This window comes from Corvus hawaiiensis, chromosome 8 (genome assembly GCF_020740725.1).
Source record: "Corvus hawaiiensis isolate bCorHaw1 chromosome 8, bCorHaw1.pri.cur, whole genome shotgun sequence".
Lineage (NCBI taxonomy): Eukaryota > Metazoa > Chordata > Aves > Passeriformes > Corvidae > Corvus > Corvus hawaiiensis.
The window spans coordinates 37,112,654-37,131,368 of record NC_063220.1 but is presented as its reverse complement, the minus strand read 5'-3'; the positions used below and the strand labels follow the sequence as shown (position 1 = coordinate 37,131,368).

At 54.0% G+C, this 18,715-nt stretch overlaps 2 protein-coding genes across 5 annotated transcripts in view; both read left to right on the top strand.

The window, feature by feature from the left end:
* PRKG1 (protein kinase cGMP-dependent 1) overlaps window positions 1–9,670 on the top strand; it is a 374,310-nt gene extending 364,640 nt beyond the window's left edge. For all 4 annotated transcript variants that reach the window (XM_048311091.1, XM_048311090.1, XM_048311092.1 and 1 more), the window contains 4 exons: window positions 849–971; window positions 1,069–1,131; window positions 1,806–1,872; window positions 4,985–9,670. In XM_048311091.1, the coding sequence (XP_048167048.1) occupies window positions 849–971; window positions 1,069–1,131; window positions 1,806–1,872; window positions 4,985–5,083 (352 nt within the window). In that variant the 3' untranslated portion in view covers window positions 5,084–9,670. The remainder of the gene's footprint in view (window positions 1–848; window positions 972–1,068; window positions 1,132–1,805; window positions 1,873–4,984) is intronic.
* A 1,700-nt stretch (window positions 9,671–11,370) lies between these two features.
* DKK1 (dickkopf WNT signaling pathway inhibitor 1) lies at window positions 11,371–13,832 on the top strand. Its single transcript, XM_048311526.1, has 4 exons — window positions 11,371–11,587; window positions 12,087–12,243; window positions 12,330–12,440; window positions 12,892–13,832. The coding sequence occupies exons 1-4, from the start codon at window positions 11,396–11,398 to the stop codon at window positions 13,140–13,142; spliced, it is 711 nt and encodes a 236-aa protein (XP_048167483.1). The 5' UTR covers window positions 11,371–11,395; the 3' UTR covers window positions 13,143–13,832.
* The last annotated feature ends 4,883 nt before the right edge of the window (window positions 13,833–18,715 follow it).

The window sequence follows — 18,715 nt, the reverse complement described above, 5'->3', positions numbered from 1 at the left end:
TGAATGGGCTGGAAATAATGGGAAGAGGGGAAGGGTTTGGCCCTGAATGGGCTGGAAATGATGGGAAAAGGGGAAAGGTTTGGCCCTGAATGGGCTGGAAATGATGGGAAAAGGGGAAAGGTTTGGCCCTGAATGGTCTGGAGATGATGGGAAAAGGGGAAGGGTTTGGCCCTGAATGGTGTGGAAATGATAGGAAAAGGGAAGGGTTTGGCCCTGAATGGTCCAGAAAGGATGGGAAAAAGGGAAGGGTTTGGCCCTGAATGGTCTGGAGATGATGGGAAAAGGGACTCAGCTGGGGAGGTTCCCCACTGCTGGAAAGGAGGAGGTGGATTCGGCTCCATCCATCCCTTCCCGTATTTAATTTGGGATATCACTGCTGCTCTTGGCAGTGGTGGCTTCCTGGAGCTTCCTCACCTCATCCCCCATAGCTCACCCCCAGGAGCTGGGGAAGGATCCCCCTCCTCCAGCTGCCCATCCTTCGGGGCTGGACACAACCCCCCCATCCATGGAAAGCCAATGCATCCCCCTGGAATCAGGTGCCATCACACAGAGATAAGCCAGGGACTGCTGCTCAGAGCCTCCTGCCTCGGGCTCTTGGGATGTGGCTGCCATGGGAAGAAGAGATTTAGCATGGAAAACTTCTTCTTGGTGCTTCCCTGAGGCCAACATCCCTGAATTCCAGAGCTCCTTGACAAACGGTTAGGATTGTGGGAAGCAAAGCATTCCTGGTTGACATCTACCTTTGCTCATCTGGATTTATTCTATCAGACTTCAGTGCTGTTTTTTAAGACAGATTTTGATTAAAGATGAGTTTTTAATCTTTTTTTCCTTCCCTGTGCCTTCTGAAGTCCCCCTTTCTCAGGCCCAGACCCCATGAAGACCTATAACATCATATTAAGGGGGATAGACATGATCGAATTTCCAAAGAAGATTGCCAAAAATGCTGCTAATTTAATTAAAAAACTATGCAGGTAAGTGGATGAAAGAAAAAAACCAAAAAAGCCTTGGTGTTGTCTGCAAAGAAATGGGCTGGTAAGAGGGATTTAGGATTTGTTATTCCTTTTACAGGGACAATCCATCAGAAAGATTAGGGAACTTGAAAAATGGAGTGAAAGATATCCAAAAGCACAAGTAAGTGTCTCCTGCAGCAGCCAGCAGCTCCAACCCCCAGAAAGGGGCATTTCAAACACCTCGATTTTCTCCTAAAATCTCCTTTCTGTCCATAATGTAAATTCATCCTCCCTTTTGTTCCATGGGAGGCCTTAAATGATGTCTTAGGAGTTTTTTGGGATAAGAACAGGTGAGAGACCCATTCCAGGAACAATTTATCTTATCCATCCATGCTGGATTTTCTCTTCTTCCATCCCCACAGCAAGCAGGAATGGATTGGATGGATATTTTTGGGGGGAGGCTCAGGGCTCATCCACCCACCTTGGGCAAACCTGAGGAAAACCACAAATGGGACATCCTTGAGCATGAAGTGGGGAACGAACCAAATTCCATAGGAAAAAGGGCATTTTGGGTTTCCTGTGGGAGGGATCCACCCTTTGGAAGGGAAGGAGCAGCTTCCACGGAACCTGCAGCAAGGAATGGTTCCCATCTGAGTGTTGGCCATTTCCACTTGTGTGGCATCACCACGGGGTTGCTGCACACTCTTCCTCCCTCGTCCCAAAAAAAAGGATGACAGGAAAAATTCCAAAGGGATTTTTAGGCAAGGTCTGTGGGAGATGAAGCCTGTTGTTTAAGCCATTTTCTTTTCTTTTTGTGCTACACTTGTCTAACTTCGGATTCTTCCCTCTCTTCAGATGGTTTGAAGGCTTTAACTGGGAAGGGTTACGGAAAGGGACACTGACACCTCCCATAATCCCAAGTGTAAGTTTTCCTATTGTTGTTTCCTCCTCTCTGGCCAGTTCCTCGGGGATGCCATGAGCTTTGGGCAGTGGTGCATGGGGTGAAGGGAATAATGTGCTTTGTTTCTTCTGGAGATGCTTGAAGAAGGCACTTCAGGCCCATTCCCAGCTGAGCTTGGAAGGCAGTTTGGGGAGGGCACAGCCATGGAGAAATCCCCTTTGCAGCAGGAGATAGAGGCAGGATCACTCATTCCAACACATTTTCCTCTCTCTCACCTGCTCTGCTTGTTTCTGCATCTCCTTTTCCCATCTCAGTGCAGAGCTGCCCCTTCCACCCCTTCTCTCTGCTGCATCCTCTTCCCTTCTCCTTTATTCTCATTTCCTTGGAAAGGCAAGTGGGATTTGGATGCCATCTCCCTTTTAATTCACGTTACCCTTCCCTTCTGTGCTGTCTTTTGTGCCTGTGCCCCTTTTCCCCGCATCCATGTCCTACATGAAAAGCGCTGTTGATGTTTAACCGGGAGTGGGCGCGGAGGGACAGCTCCGCTCATTTTCCTTTGGAGCAAAGCCCTTCCTTTGATGTCTTTGTGAGCTCTCTGCCCTCAAAGCCCGGCTGCAAAGGGAAACCAAACAGGATTAGCTGACAGAAATTACCTCGCCCCCTTCTGTCCTGCAGCCTCTCCTCCTTGTTCCAGCTTAATCCCTCGGGATCACCGGGAGAATGCCATTAATGGGGCTTTAATTGCACCCCATTGCTCCGGTCCGCAGTTCCTGCAGCAGGGGCAGGCACAGCTCCGGGGCTGAATCCGCCATCCCAAAGAGTGCTTAGGGAAGGAGCAGGAGGGTTTCCCACCCCCCTTTAACCCTGTGGGATGCAGGAGCCCCTGGAGTCAGTGGGAGAAAACAGGACTTGGCGAATACCTCCCTAAACAGCTCAGAAATGTTTTAGAGATCAAAGCTGGGTTTGGCTGGGCTTTTTGTCTGTTAAGCTCAATCAACAATTCTGGGATGGTTTGGCTTGGAAGGGACCTTCAAGATGATCCAGTTCCACCACCTTCCATGGGCAGGGACACCTTCCACTACCCCAGACTGCTCCAAGCCCCAGTGTCCAACCTGGCCTTGGCCTCTTTTTAATGCCTATCAATTCATCAGCAGGACCACATTTCGAGTCAGGCAGTGAAGTCAAGTTTGCTCCTTCACATCCTGCTGCAATTCCTGCTTTAGAAATGCAGGATGTCCGAGTAGCCTGAAGAACTCCAGGATGTTTTCCCAACTGGTTTTGGTGGATTTTCAGTTTAGTAGGAGCATTTCCAACACTGCTCTTACCCCACATAGCAAGGCTGACCGGAGTAGATGGGAGCATCCTGCCCTCTTCCGAGGAATCCTCTTCCAGGACAGCTCCAGGCTGGCCCTAATCCCGGTTCAGCAAAGCTCATCCTTTCCCTGAGCTCTTAAGAGCAGCATCTCCTCCAGCTCTGCTCCTGAGATCCTCTCCAAACCCATGAACTGTGGATTTTGTCAACCTCAGAGCTGTCAGTCCCACTCCAGCTCATTTTCCACAAGTTTTTTTGGCAAAGTCTCAACTGCCACTCTGAAAAGGGACCCAAAACACAGCTCTGCGAGCAGACATCCATTTTTCCTTCAATCCACCTATCCTTGTCAGCTGGGAAGGAGCCAGTAGGGCCAAGCATATAGATTAGATCCTATTTTTTAAGAAAAAAGGTTTTTCCCAGCTCTTTAACTCTCATTTGTTATGTGGCACTTGCCAGTGAAGCAATCAAAGAGCTCTTGCTCCACGGGATTTCTGGAAAGATCCCAATTTACAACCTGCTGCTAGGACACCGCTGAGCCTTGATACCACAGCTGGAACCGGTGATTTTACCTCTCCTTAAAAGCTCAGGACTCTTCCAAAGATGAGCTGAGGAAGCAAAGGGTGAAGGAGCACCTGCAAAGTCAGCGGATCCAGATAATCAGAAAGAAATTAAAGCTTTTTAAATGAAGATTCCATAGGGCGGGTTTATTTTTCCAAAACAAGCTAGCTATTCCATAATCCTGATTTCCCCCAAGGTGTGTGTTCAGCAGCAGGAAAATGCTGATGAAGTTGGGCAGACATTAAATTTAAACGTTAAATTTAGAGCTGGAGTTGGAGCTCCCCTCTTTTCCCAAGGCTTGCAGCAGCATCCAGCGTGAAGTGGGAATTTCAGGAGGGTTAACAAGGCCAGGTGGGTCGGGGCAATCCCTGGGATCAATCCAGGCTGGATATTGGAAAAAAAATCTTCCTGTGAGGGTGGGCAGGCCCTGGCACAGGGTACCCAGAGCAGCTGGGGCTGCCCCTGGATCCCTGGCAGTGTCCAAGGCCAGGTTGGACATTGGGGCTTGGAGCAGCCTGGGACAGTGGGAGGTGTCCCTGCCCATGGCAGGGGTGGCACTGGATGGGCTTTAATGTCCTTCCAACCCAAACCTTGCTGGAATTCTGTGAGTCAATGACTGCCAGGTGGCCCCTGGCTCAGGCTCTTCCACAGGTGAAATGACGGAAAACTGCAGTGTTTTCCTGCTCTGGGTAAAGCTTAACGTATTGAATTTCTTGTAAGACTCTGATTATTTTGGGATGGAGAGCTGCTGGTTTCCTCTTATATTGTTGATTTTTTTTACTGTATTGACTTCATCAAATCCTCACTGGAAGAAAGTTTCCCTCACTGTCACGAAGCAGGAAAATCAGACATTCTGTAGCCAGGGTCGATTTCAAATGTCATGATTTCCAAAAAAAGAAATGTGCTTGGCCTTCATCCTGGGAAGATGGGCTTCTCTGGAAGGATCCTGTGGCTGAGCAAGGCTTGCCAGGAAGTTTGAAGGATCAGGATCCTGATCCTTTAAAGCTCAGGATCCTGGAGCCATGGATGGGAAATCCTGGGCTCTGGGGAGGCTTTTTCCAAGTCTGTTGTGATAACCTTGTTCCAAGGGGTGGGAAAATTCAGGAGACGTGGGGAGCTGAGGGAAATCCCCCAGCAAAAAGCTGTGCGTGCAGCACTTCCCTGGCTGCCTGGGGATTCTCTGGGATGCCCGTGGCTGTGGGATGGAGAGGGAATGTCAGCACTGGGATGAACGTCCCCTTCTTGTCGCTCTTCTCCCCACAGGTCGCGTCTCCCACGGACACAAGCAACTTTGACAGCTTCCCAGAGGACAGTGATGAGCCACCCCCTGACGACAACTCAGGATGGGACATAGATTTTTAATGTTCTTTCTCTTACCTGCTTCTGCCTTGCCGAGGACAGCTTTTCCTGGGACGTGGCTGCCAGCGGAACGGGAAGACCGGAATTGGGGAGGATTCGTGCTCGGGGTCACCATGATGCCTTGATTGATGCTGCTCCAGTAACTCCAGTGGCATTAGGACTTCCTGCTTAGTGACAATAGTGCTCTCCATGTTTTCTGTTGGAACGTGACCTGGTGGACATGCTGGTCCTGGCACAGAGCCTTTCTCCGGCACAGAACTCCTCTTCTGTCGCCTCAGAGATCCGGGCACACTCCTGGTTAGCAGAGTGAGAGATCCGTAGAGTAAGAGGCACTTAATTCCAGCTGCTTTTTCCGTAGGATCACTACTAATTTATGAAGTGCTGCACTCCTCCTGTGCAGGATTTGGGCTGTTCCCACCCTCCGAGCCCGGCAGGGCAGCGCCGGGGCCCAGGAGGAGCGCGGGCACAGCGCTCCCATCGCAGCAGAGGGAGTGTGCCCTTCTCCTTTCCGAGCAGTATTCCCGACGAGACTGAATGTTCCCTTTCCTCCTTGCGTTGGAATCGGTTTGGCTCAGCCTGCCCAAGCACAAGCACACCCACTGGTGTGTGCTGCAGGTGCCGCCGAGGCACAGCGGGGCCGCTCCTCTCGCGGGCCAGCAGCGCCTGCGGGCGGCCGCTTCTCCTTTCCCTGGGCACCAGCACGGCACGGGAAGAGCAGATCGTGGAGTGAATCCACTGTGCATCCACTGATCCATTGCATATTATTGATCCATTGTGCATCCATTGATCCATTGCACATTATTGATCCATTGTGCATCCATCAATCCATTGCACATTATTGATCCATTGTGCATCCCTCGATCCATTGCATATTATTGATCCATTGTGCATCCCTCGATCCATTGCATATTATTGATCCACTGTGCATCCATCGATCCATTGCATATTATTGATCCATTGTGCATCCCTCGATCCATTGCACATTATTGATCCATTGTGCATCCCTCGATCCATTGCATATTATTGATCCATTGTGCATCCCTCGATCCATTGCATATTATTGATCCACTGTGCATCCATCGATCCATTGCATATTATTGATCCATTGTGCATCCCTCGATCCATTGCACATTATTGATCCATTGTGCATCCATTGATCCATTGCATATTATTGATCCATTGTGCATCCATTGATCCATTGCACATTATTGATCCATTGTGCATCCCTCGATCCATTGCACATTATTGATCCATTGTGCATCCCTCGATCCATTGCATATTATTGATCCATTGTGCATCCATTGATCCATTGCATATTATTGATCCATTGTGCATCCCTCGATCCATTGCACATTATTGATCCATTGTGCATCCCTCGATCCATTGCACATTATTGATCCATTGTGCATCCCTCGATCCATTGCATATTATTGATCCATTGTGCATCCATCGATCCATTGCATATTATTGATCCATTGTGCATCCCTCGATCCATTGCATATTATTGATCCATTGTGCATCCATTGATCCATTGCACATTATTGATCCATTGTGCATCCATCGATCCATTGCACATTATTGCTCCATTGTGCATCCATTGATCCACTGTGCATCCGTTGATCCATTGCACATTATTGATCCATTGCACATTATTGATCCATTGTACATCTATTGATCCATTTCACATCTACTGATCCATTTCACATCTACTGATGCACTTCACAGTGCTTTCATCACAGTCCTGGAACAAAGCAACAGCAGCCCACCAGGCTGATTGATTAGGCATAAAATTAAGGATACCTTTGACCTTTTTAGGCCCAAAGGGAAAAACGTGAGAGCTGTGATGTCTTTTCGAGGTGCTCTGTCCATCCCTCACTCGGGAAGTGCTTGTCCCTGATCCATCCTGTCAGGAATATGTAGCAGAGGCTTTGTTCTCCATCCTGATGATTCCGTGTCTGCATCTCTTCCATGTTTAAAGGATCTCATTAAAATAAAAGTCCTGGCTCTGATGGAACATCGCCAGTAATCCCAATGCCTCTCCAGGCTAAGGAGCTCCACAGGAAAGTCAGTGGAATTCAATGGGAAATGGATTATCCCTGTGAAGTCTCCAGCATGCCAGGTCCAAATGTCTGTGCTTAACACAGGGATGGCCAAATGTGTATGGAAGAAAGAGCTGGGGAAAACAATATTACCAGGATCTACTTTTCCCTCACTTCCACTGCTTTTCCTTTGCTTGAATTCTTCCCTCTGGTTTATGGGGTGCAGCAGAGGGATCCTGTCCTGGGCGCCTGTTTGTTGCCTATCCACAGGACTAAAGGTTTATCCCATTATCCAGCTGGAAACATCAGCTTCTGGTCTCTCTGAGAGACATTGCCCCAAAGAACCACAGAATCATGGAATGATGGAATGGTTTGGGTTGGAAGGGACCTTAAAGGTCCTCTCATTGCAACCCGTGCTGTGGGTGAGCAGGTGCTGCCCCGTTTGAGCTCAGCTGCCAAGAGCTGACCGTGGAAAGATCAAGTCTTGCTGGCAAGGGCTTTTCCCACATATTACATGGAAAAGGTCTGTTTGAGCAGTAAAAAATTCCTTCCCTGCTGCTAAATCCCAACTCTTTTGCATGTTTTTCATGGAAGGATTTAATTAAAAGGGTATCTTGACAGCATGGGCCGTGTCTGCTGTTTAACATGAGCTGGGTCGTGTGACACCTTTGAAACCAGTCTGTGGCTCTGGAATCCCCTCTGTTTTCCAGAGGGTGAGGCCACACCTCTGGCACAGTCACTTCTGGTGTTCTTTAACCATTAAAACTTCATTTGCCTTCAAAACCACAGGGAAAAGGCAGCACCTGCTGGCTTTCCCACCTTTCTCCGAGGGATGGACAGCACTGAGAGCCAAGGCTGAGCATGAGGGCTAAAACACTCACCAGGCATCTTAAACAGGCCTAACAGCCAAATTCTTCCCTCACATCCCCCTGGATTTTCACTCCGTGGGGACAGCTTTCTGTAGGAGTTTGTCCCAGGATGGTGACACCAGATGCAGTTGGCAGGCGAGGAGGAGAAAGCACCACGAGGATTTGGGGGACAGCCCGAAAACGTGGCAGGAAGGAGGGTCTAGAATGGGCTGAGGAGTTGGGTTTCTTTTTCCTGTCCCTTTTTTTCCCTTGTGCCAGGCATGGGAATTGATACCTGCAGCGTGCACTGTGCTGAACCTGAGTTTATTTTGATATCAAACACCTCACTCGACTTTCCATGGCCTCTCCTGAGCATTAACACTTCGCATATGTATATGATAAGCCTTCAGTTATAAAAATATATTTAAGTTGCTTTATATATATCTCTATATATCCACAACAAGGGATTGCCTCCGTGTTTCCACCTCCTGTCCTTATTTCTTTGTCTCCTTTCCTGACCTACGGGACGACGGCGTTTTTTAGGGAAGGGGGAATCAGCTCCCGTGTTTCCAGAGGGGCTTTGATTGGTGTTGTAGCTTCTCCTGGAGCTGCACTGCCCACAGCAAACTCTTCTTCAACAACAGGACCACGAGCAGATATTTCTGTAAATAGGTATTTTCGTGTCGGTATTTTGTGGGTCACACAGAACTTTTCTGTTCTTTTCCAGTTCCATGGCATTATTCCTTCATTTCCTTATTTGTAATGTAATGTTTTTAGGTCGAGGTAGACTTGAATTAATGTCATATTTGTCAGTATGATTAAACTTTCTGTCAGCTGTCCTGTCCACCCATCTGTCCCATAGTTCTAGAACGTCACTGGCTATCTGGCATTGTTGCAAGTGCCTTAAATCCATGGCATCTTATTAAAAAAAAAAAAAAGACAAATTTGGTGTTATGCTGCATGACAAAGACAAACACACCTCAAACTGTCGTCCTTTCTTAGCTTGCTGCGTTTTACAGTTCTTTCTGCTACCGATTTCTAAGCCTTTATTATCTGATCTCGATGAATTCCAGAAATGATGACGTCGTTCTCTGATTTCTGTTCAATGTACCAGAGCTGTGTATCTGTTAATGAGATACAGAGTCATTTCTGTGAAATGTATAAATGTGATGTGCGGGTCAAATTACTCTCTGACGTCCTAGCAGTCCATAGACAGGTATTCCTGTTTTGCTAAGCTCTGCAGATCCCACCCATCCGTGCCGTCCCACACAGCCCCCAACAGGATCTGTGCTTTTCCCTCCCCCGTTCCCTGCATCCACGGGGATGAGCCCTGGAAGCTGCTCCGCGGCTCCTCAACCCTGACACCGACTTGGGCGCTTTTAGGGCTTTCTCAGAAAAAGGGGAAATTCCCATTTGGAGTTGCCTCTCCCCCCGAGTCCCGATTTGCGCTGGTTTTACCCCAGCCCCATGTTTTATACTCTGATTTTCTCTCCTTCCATGGCAGAGGTTTTGTTTGTCGGGCAGATGTCGGTCACGCCCTGGCCATCGGCCGCTTGCACTCTGTGGATGTTGACTGAGGAACTTTGGGTTTTTTATCATAAACTTCCATGGCTTTTGTTTCGCTCTGTACTCCCCCTGCAGCTGTAATTGCCGAGTGCCTGTTGTATACTTTATAGAGTTGAAATAAAAATAATTACTTTTGAGTGGCTGTCAGTGGGTTTCTTCCAGAGCAGAAGCCGAGTTTGGGAGAGATCTCCTGGGCAGTGGTGAAAAGTGGGGTGACGGGGGTTCTGCTCCCAGAACTGGTTGCCCAGAGCAGCTGGGGCTGCCCCTGGATCCCTGGCAGTGCCCAAGGCCAGGTTGGACACTGGGGCTTGGAGCAGCCTGGGACAGTGGGAGGTGTCCCTGCCCATGGAACTGGATGGGCTTTGAGGTCCCTTCCAACCCAAAATCATTCTGTGATTTGATGACGATTCTGTGAGGTGAGCAAAAGCGGGGAGAAGGAGCGACGAAACATCCTCTCAGGAGGGAAAGGAATCTGGTAAGGGTCCAAGGAGCAGCTGGGAATCGTCACCAATCGTTTTACGGGATGCAGCAATCGCAGGTCGAAGTCAATAATGCAATAAAAACCCCAGGGTGACGTGGCCCTCACCTGAAACTGCCAGGGGAACACCGGGATTTCGGGGCGAGGCGTGGTGCTCGTTACTCCGGGCTAAAAATAGGGAAGGCAGGAGGGGTGGCCGGGCTGTGCCGGGGATGTCGCCCGGCCGTGACTCAGCCGCTGCTGACAGCACCGGCCCGCCATGCTCCCGAAACCTTCCCAGGCAATTATTAGCCCGGCCTGAGCCGTTCGGGGCTGGAACAGCTGATAGTGGATACCGGGACAGCGATACCGGGAGAGGGGGGGGTGGCATTAATTGCAGTAATTGCGGAATCCCCCACCCCGGGGGTTCTGGGGGCGCTGCTCCGGCTCGTCCGATTCTCATTTAAACCGAGCTTAGAAAAGGAATGAACGGGAGCACGGGGCCGCCACCGGGAAAAGCCGGGTTAATCAACGGCGGGTAATTAACGAAGGTTAATTACCGGACCGGGGAGGGGAGAGTGGGGCGCGATGGCGCGGCAGGACCGCCAGGGGGCGCCCTGGGGCCGCGCTGCCCCGACGGGGGGGGCGAGGGGGAATGGGGGGGAATGGGGGGGGGCGAAGCCTTTGATCTCGCCGCATCAAAGGGCCCGGAGCTCCCCCCCCACCGATGCTGCCCCCCCTCCGGCCCGGCTGGGGTCAGGGGAGTAGGGGGAGGACACCGAGAGTCCCATCGTGTGTCCCCCCCCGTGTCCCCGCACACGTCCCGGCGCGGGGGGATGCGGAGCAGCCCCTCTCCCTTCCTGCAAGGCTGCGCTGGCGCCAGGAAGGACGCGGGGGAGGCGGCGGGGGGGAGACTTGGAGGAGACCAAAGGACCGACTCTGCCATCGGGGGAGGGCGGGGGGGCTCTCTGCACCCACAGCGGCTCCCACCCACTATGGGGGGTTGCATAAGGGGGAGTGTCCCCCCCCTTCCCTCTTCCCGGTCCCCTCCGTCGGGCGCGCCCGGCTGGAGACAGCGGCGGCGTCGGGGAGTGCGGAGCATCTGGCCGGGAACCGGGGCGGGGGATGCCGGGGGGGGGCGGGGGGATGGGGGGCTGCCCTGGCCCTTGCGAAACCCCCTCCCGACCAATGTGGGCGCCCTCGGGGCGGGGTGGGGGCGGTTTTGGGGGCTCGTGGGCACAGCCCCCCCGGGAACGCTTTGAAATCCCAGGCGGCGGGCCCCCCGCCCCGAGGGGGCGGGCAGGAGGCAGCCCCGGGGGTATAAAGGCGGCGGAGGAGCGCAGGAGCCGCTGCTCGCGGCTCGGTGCTGCTGCTCGGGGACTCAGCGGGCACGGGCGGCACCAGGATGCGGGGGCTGGTGGCGCTGCTGGCGGCGCTGAGCTGCGCGGCCCCGGCGGGGCGGGCGGCGGCTCCCGGGGGTGCCCTCAGCTCCAACGCCATCAAGGGACCCCCCCCGGGCGGGGCGGCCGAGGCCAGCGCCGCCCCCGCACCCCCTTTCGACGGCAGCAACAAGGCCCCGCCGGCCGCCACCCGGCAGGTAGGAGAGAGCACGGATGGAGCGGCGGGACAGCGGGAATAGAGGGCGGACACACTGGGAATGGAGCGCGGCACACACCGGGAATGTGGGGGGGAGACACATTTGGGATGAGAGGTGGGACTCCGGGGATGAGGACGCACACCGGGAGATGGAGTAGGGGGATACGGACGATGGAGGGGACACCGGGGAGGGGAACGCACCGGGGATGGAGGGGATCGAAGGGGAGGACGCAGCGCAGATGGATGGAGGGGGTGCCCCAGGGATGGAGGAGAGGGACACAGCGGGTGATGGGGACCCGCACGCGTATGGGGGATGGAGTGGGGGACACCTCGGGGATGGAGGGGACACCGGGGACGGGGGGGACGTCCCGGGGGTGGAGGCGGGGAGGGACACACGGGAGATGGACGGAGCGGACGCGCCGGGGATTGGAGAGGGGGGGACACACTCGGGGATGGGAGCGTCGGCCCCGCTGACCCCCCGCCTCCTCTGTGCCCCCCAGCCTTTCCCGTGCGCCGAGGACGAGGACTGCGGCCCCGAGGAGTTCTGCGGGGGGGCGGCCCGCGGCGGGGGGGCCCCGCTGTGCCTCGGCTGCCGGCGGCGCCGCAAGCGCTGCCTGCGCGATGCCATGTGCTGCCCCGGCATGACCTGCAGCAACGGTGAGGGCAGGGCACACCTGCAGCTGGGGCCGCGGGAGGGGTCGGGGTCCCACGCGAGGCTGACAGCCGCCCCACTGCCCCCGCAGGTCTCTGCACGCCCCCGGAGCCGCCCCACGGAGCGGCCGAGCCGGAGGAGACGGGCACTGAGGCGCTGCCCCGACGGACGCCCGCGCCCGCCTGGCTACCCACTGCCAAAGGTGAGGCGTCCCTGCTGCCGTGACCCCGCTGTCCCGCCTGAGGCTGCCCATCCTTCCCTGCTGTTCCCTGGGCACCAGTCCAGGCTGCGCCCCTGCTCTGCTGTCCCCTGCGATCTGGCCGGGAGCCCCATCCTGCATCTCTGTCCCCCGTGGGGATCAGTCCAGGATGCCCTTTCTGCTCCGCCATCCCCCATGGGGTCGGTCCGGGATGCTCCCCTTTCCCTCTTGTCCCCTGTGGAATCAGTCCGGGGTGCCCACCGAGCCCCACTGACCACAGGAGATAAACCGGGGATGCCCAGCCTGCCCGTGGGGTGGTTTGGGAGTGATCAATCTGTGGGATTGATCAATGTGGGATGCCCACCCTGTCCCATATCCCCTGTGAGCGACGCCCGCGATGCCCACCCGGTGTCCCCCGCCCCCTCGCTGAGCATCCCCCGCTGTCCCCACGCAGGCGAGGAGGGCGACTTCTGCCTGCGCTCGTCGGACTGCGCGGCCGGGCTGTGCTGCGCCCGCCACTTCTGGTCCAAGATCTGCAAGCCGGTGCTGCGGGAGGGGCAGGTGTGCACCCGGCACCGGCGGAAAGGCGCCCACGGCCTGGAGATCTTCCAGCGCTGCCAGTGCGCCGAGGGGCTGGCGTGCCGCCTGCAGCGAGAGCACGGCCCCGCCGACGCGTCCCGCCTGCACACGTGCCAGCGGCACTGAGCGACACACGGACGGACGGACGGACGGACGCGGCAGACTCCGGCGCCGCCGGAGCGAAGGTTGTTTCTCAAGGGAACTTCTCCTAAGCGACTTCTTGCAGTACGTTACTGTGTTGTGAATACTCGAGCTGGCACTTAGCTGTACATAACGCCGGGACTTTAATGACTTTTCGTGAGTTATTTCGTGTTTCTCTGAGGGCGCTGCCGGGCGCTCTTCAAGCCGTGACTGTGACTTTGTACACACTGGGTTTTTCTTTCTGGCTCGAAGGGACGCCACCGTCTGTGTGCGAGCGAATAAACTCCTCTTTAAATTCACCCTGCCCGTGTGGGGCTGCCGGGATCCCTCCCGTGCTGCGGGAGGGAGGGAGGATGTGCCCGGGGGGAACCGAGACAGGGGCGGGGGTTCATCCCCAGCCCCCCTGGGAGAGGCTGCTGGGTCTGCACTGTTTATCCAGCTGCTCTTTAGGAATTCCGTGGTAGCCACTGATGCCCTCTGGCCACCAAACTGAGGATGGGCAGCGCGGCTGGGGCCCTGGAAGGGCATCTGGCAGCAGAATCCCCCTCCCTGGTTTGGGAGGGAGGAGGGAATGAAGGGTCGCTGGAGGGGCTGTGCTGGACCAACCACGGGTGCTGCCGCTCTCGACCGCTCAACCCTTGCTCCGTGCACAATAAAGATTTATTTTTTCCTCCACTTTGCAGCTCGTTCCTGCGGCTTTTCACCCTTTTGGGATGGCGCGGAGGGAGGGAAAGCTGCGAGCACACGTTTTTTCCCCGCCCCTTCAGCTGCCCCCCTATTTCAGGTGGTTGTGAGTGTGGAGCGAGAGGGAAGCGTGGGGCTGCAGGTGCAGTGCTGGCCCCTGCCCGGCTGCCCTCAGCCTCCCTGCAGCCTGGGGAAGGGCTTTGGGGTGCAAACCCACGGTGGAGCCTTCCCTGGACACCCCTAAAGTGCTTTGCACCCCAGCCTGAACCCAGCACATCCCTGGGGGCTGCGAGGGCCGCGTGTAGGGGAGCATCCCTTCAGCGCTGCCTGCTCGTGGGTGTTTGGAGCCTTTGGGGTTGGTGCTGCCTCCTTAGGGCATTTAATTCCCTGGAGAACATGGGATTCTGGAATACCAGCCCCACTGCAGCTCTGCCAGGAGCCGGGTGGTGCTGAACCAAGGCCACAGGCACAGAAAATGGAAAGGAGGGAGGAGACCCGGGAAGAGGCAAACGTTCAAGGGATCATTCCCAGCTGCCTTCCAGCTCAGGGACTGGCTGAGAACAGCCCAAATTCCCCCAAATGGGAGGGTAAAACACCTTAAACCACCTCAATCCACCCTTTAAGTCTCTCTGGAGCAGCTTTTACTGGAGTCACAGCACGAGCTGGGGGCTGAAGCAGCCCCTGAAAGAGTTCCTGACCCAGAGGCTGGAGTTTAGTGCTTGAATCATCGTGCAAGCCCGTGAAAATTAAAAAAACAACAGCTTAAAGTCCTTTTAGAAGCTGTACTTAAAAAAGGAAACTATGATTGCATAACGCATATAATAATATAATGATTTTATTTTCATAATAATGTTATGCCCAGTAGGAGTCAGTGGCACTGGGCTGATGAAGGGACCTGGCCATGATAAAATGAAGGCCCCTGGCTAAGAAAAGCATCAGGAGCTGTTCAGGCGGGCTCAGATCTGTCATGAGCAGTGTCATAGTTTATCCCTAGGACATTTAAAGCACTGTCTGTAGGGTCAGGGCTTTTTCTCCAGAGGGTTTGAGGGACCAGCCTGGCTTTGACGCCTCTGCAGGCAGGGAAAAACTTCCTTGTGGTGCATTAAATACTATTTCTTGTCAGATTTGGCACATCTCTGTTCTCCATCCTCTTTGGTTTTGCTCAGCTTGGCCATCTCCACACCTGTCCTTGCATGAACCAAAAATGCTTCTTGTGCCTTGACGTTCTTCACTCTCCCGGCCTGGAGGGGGACAGAAGAGCATTTTCAGCAGCCATTCTGAGGTGAGAGGAGCTCAGGTCAGCACTGAGGGACCTCTGAAGCGCTGGTTGCACCTGTGTCCCGTGCTCTGTGCCCAGCAGGGTGGATGCTACCACAGACATCCCCAGAATAATTCGTTTCAGGGATAGATTCCCAAAACCAGTGGTTTTTTTGGGTGTTACTCCATCCTCTCCCCCTTTACCACACCTGCAGTCAGGATCTCTTCCCATTTCTGCCCCCTTTGGGCTTTCAGGGTTTGTTCTTTAGGTAAAGCCCCAAGAAACTGGATTTACAAACATCTTTTAGGCAAAACAAATAAAAGAGAGCGTGACCCCGTGCCTGTCGAGGTTTAACAAAAGCAGTTCTTGGAGGGAGGGATTTTCAGCCTTCCCTTGGTTCTGCCCCAGAACCTGAACCCACCTTAGGTCTGCATCATCCTGGGAAGCCAAAACACTCCTTGAGCAGCCCAGGAATGGGGATGGAGAGCCCCTGAGCCCTGGAAATGTGGTGACGGGGAGGCAGAAGCCAAGGCTGCTCGTGTCCCTGGTACAGGGAAAAGGCCCCTGGAAGATGGGTGGGAGGCGGTGGCATTCCCTGAGGAATAAACAGGCGGCAGCACCATGGCCCCTCCCGGATCCTTCCCCGCAGTGACCGGTTCTCCTTATCAGAAACGCCGGAATTAATTCTTTGCAGGCCCCCAAACAACCCAGTAACAGCAACAAAAAGGGCTGGTGGGAAGTAGAAAATATAAAACTTGGGGAAAAAATGGAATGTGTGGAGCCTCTGTGTCTGGCCTGGTTGGTGAGTGCGGTCTGGATCTCCTGCTCTGAATCCGGAGGGAAGACAGGGAGAAACCCCCAGCTTCAGCTCCTGACACACGAACCAGTGACCCCTGCTGGGAAAGGCACTCAGGATGCACTTCCCCCGCCAGTCTCCTCCTCCCTAAGGAAATTATTCCCTCCAAAGTGCCAGGAACAGCCCCTGAGCAAGGGGAGAGTCAATAAAAGCGGCAGGTTTTGGTGGGTGAAGAGTTTTGGCACCTCTGGTGTGCTCACTGCTCCTGCTTTTAGGGCTGGAAGAGCTTCCACAAAGCTCTGTGAAGTTCAAAATATTTAGAATCGTAGAAATCCGTAAAGCCTATCCCATAACAGCTTCTGCTGGACAGGGACACCTCCCACTGTCCCAGGCTGCTCCCAGCCCCAATGTCCAGCCTGGCCTTGGGCACTGCCAGGGATCCAGGGGCAGCCCCAGCTGCTCTGGGCACCCTGTGCCAGGGCCTGCCCACCCTGCCAGGGAACAATTCCTTCCCAAGATCCCATCCATCCCTGCCAGCTGTCAGTTTGAAGCCGTTCCCACCTGTCCAAGTCCCTCTCCAGCTCTCTTGGAGCCCCTTTAGGCCCTGGAAGGGGCTCTGGGGTCTTTTCAGCCCTTTCTGGGCTCTTCCTCTGCACCTCTCAGCTAAAAATACCAAAGCAGCATCCCAGACCCGGCAGCCCCGGGATTCCAGGAGCTGGAGAAACACGGATGGCTGGAAGGGAAAATGGAATCCCTCCATGGTTTTCCCGAGATGATTTTTCCTGCGCTGTGGATGCAGATTCCGAGGGGATGGATCACGGGAAAGCTCCTCTCTGCTGCACCCGGGGACAGCAGTGGCAAAAAGGAATTCAGCTTCCAAGGAGGGAGGGTTGGACACGGCGCAGTTTTTGCTGTCGCTTGCGGAGAAATGAGTTTTCAGGGAAGCAAATCCTATTTTCTTCTCATTTTTCTTCCTAAATTCTCTCAGAAACCACTTCCACCCCGAGCTGTCGCACAGAAATGCCCCTTTTCTTTTTCGATAATCGTTTAAAGCAGATGCTCACACCCTCCCCTCTTCCATTGATCTTCACATCGCGTTAGAACTAAACGCCCCTAAAAACGCTGGCGTGAGGAACAAAACCTCACACAGCGCAAGAAAGGGTTACAAAAATCCACCCGCAGGCGTTAAAAGGGAAAAATCCCTGGTTTTTTATCCTCACCTCTCCTGACACAGAGCAGAGTTCCTGCCCCTTTCGGCTCGGGAAGATGAGACAGAGGGAGCAGGTGAAAACCTTTGCGGCTGTAACGCAACACGCCAAGCTTTTGGGGTGGTTTTGGGGTTTGTTTGGGGCCGCCTTTTTTTGGGAGGGGGAGCGGGAGCTGCTCTTTGTCCCGAGCCTTTCAACTGCGGGCTCGGCCGAGCAAACCTTGATCTCCCTCGGGAGAGGAAGCGGCGCATCCCGGCGCTCCAGGTGGAAGGTGTGGGTTCCCCATGCCCTTCAAATGCATCCCCTGCATCCCTGCTAATCCAAAGGGATGTTTATTCCCCTTTCCCCCCCTCTTTTCTCTCAAGCATCTTTGTTTCCCCTCCCTCAGCGCCTGACTTGTGTCCCTAATTAACACCTTAAGAGGGGGTGAGGATAACCGGGATGCTTAAGGAGGGCACTTCTGGGCAGAGCCTCTAATCCAGCCCTGGCGGAGGGAGGGACCCATTAGCAGGTGATTTTAGGGACAATTAAGACCATCAGCATTTAAATGGGCACGGCCTGATGAAAGGCTTGGCTCGGCTGCGAGGGCGCGTTAAGCTCCGGCAGGAGTTTCCCCCCCAAATCCGAGGTGTGGGGTGAGGAAAGGGAAGTTAAGGGTCTGGCAGGGGTTTTTCCCCCAAATTCGAGGTGTGGGGTGAGGAAAGGGAAGTTAAAATCCGGCAGGAGTTTCCCCTAATCCCAGGTGTGGGGTGAGGAAAGGGAAGCAGCTCTGGGGGAATGGATGGGTATTATGGGGTTGGTTTTCCGTGAGGAAGTGGCGCTGTACCAGTCCAGAGGGGGTTAAAGGATGCCACAGGGAGATGGATACAGCAAAAAGGTGACACTGCTGCAAAACTCCAAAAGTTTACTCATTGTTTTGGACAGAACTGGGACCAGGACATGGGAACAAAGGGTGGCTGCCGTGGCGGAAGGAGGGAATGATGTATCCTACAAGGATGGGCGCTGGCATTTGGGCTTTGCAGCTTTCATCACCTTTTATTTTCCTTTTTGATATTAAACCCACAGGTGACACAGAGTCAGGACAGGTAAATCTGGGAAAAAAATAATCTCGGAGTTGTAAAGGCTGGGAAAACCTCTAAGAACATCCAACCCGATCGAAATCCGGGGAGGCAGCCCAGAAAATATCGCAACTCCCGAAGCACAGAGCTGTGGAAAACACAGGGTGAGGAAGTGGCAGCGTGCTCCCAGGAAAATTTGGCAGGTGCCAGAGGGAGGGAGGAGAGGTCGGGAGGGCTGTAAACACTGCTCAGGACGTGCCTGAGGGTTATTTTTGTTGCTCCCAAAGCAAGGAGGAGCTGCAGTATCCAGCTCGGAAAATACTCAGCACTCTCCAGGTCGGGCAATGGGGGCCACAAATAAAAACTCCTGGCTGGAGTCACCTGGGGACATGGGGAATTCATGGAAGGGGGAGATTGGGGGGTGATTACTGCCGAGGGAACCCCTAAATGCTGATTATGGGCACTGGCAAGGATCCTTCTGGAAGTGTCTGGAGTGGGGAGATAATAATGAAAAGATTATTTGATTATTAATTTCGTTTTTCTTGGATTCTGGC

Bases quoted from the DNA above. Each gene is read 5' to 3' on its own strand.
- DKK1 (XM_048311526.1), top strand. From the start codon at position 11,396: ATGCGGGGGCTGGTGGCGCTGCTGGCGGCGCTGAGCTGCGCGGCCCCG. The intron at 11,588-12,086 runs GTAGGAGAGAGC...TGTGCCCCCCAG, and splicing joins CGCCGGCCGCCACCCGGCAG to CCTTTCCCGTGCGCCGAGGA. The intron at 12,244-12,329 runs GTGAGGGCAGGG...CTGCCCCCGCAG, and splicing joins CGGCATGACCTGCAGCAACG to GTCTCTGCACGCCCCCGGAG.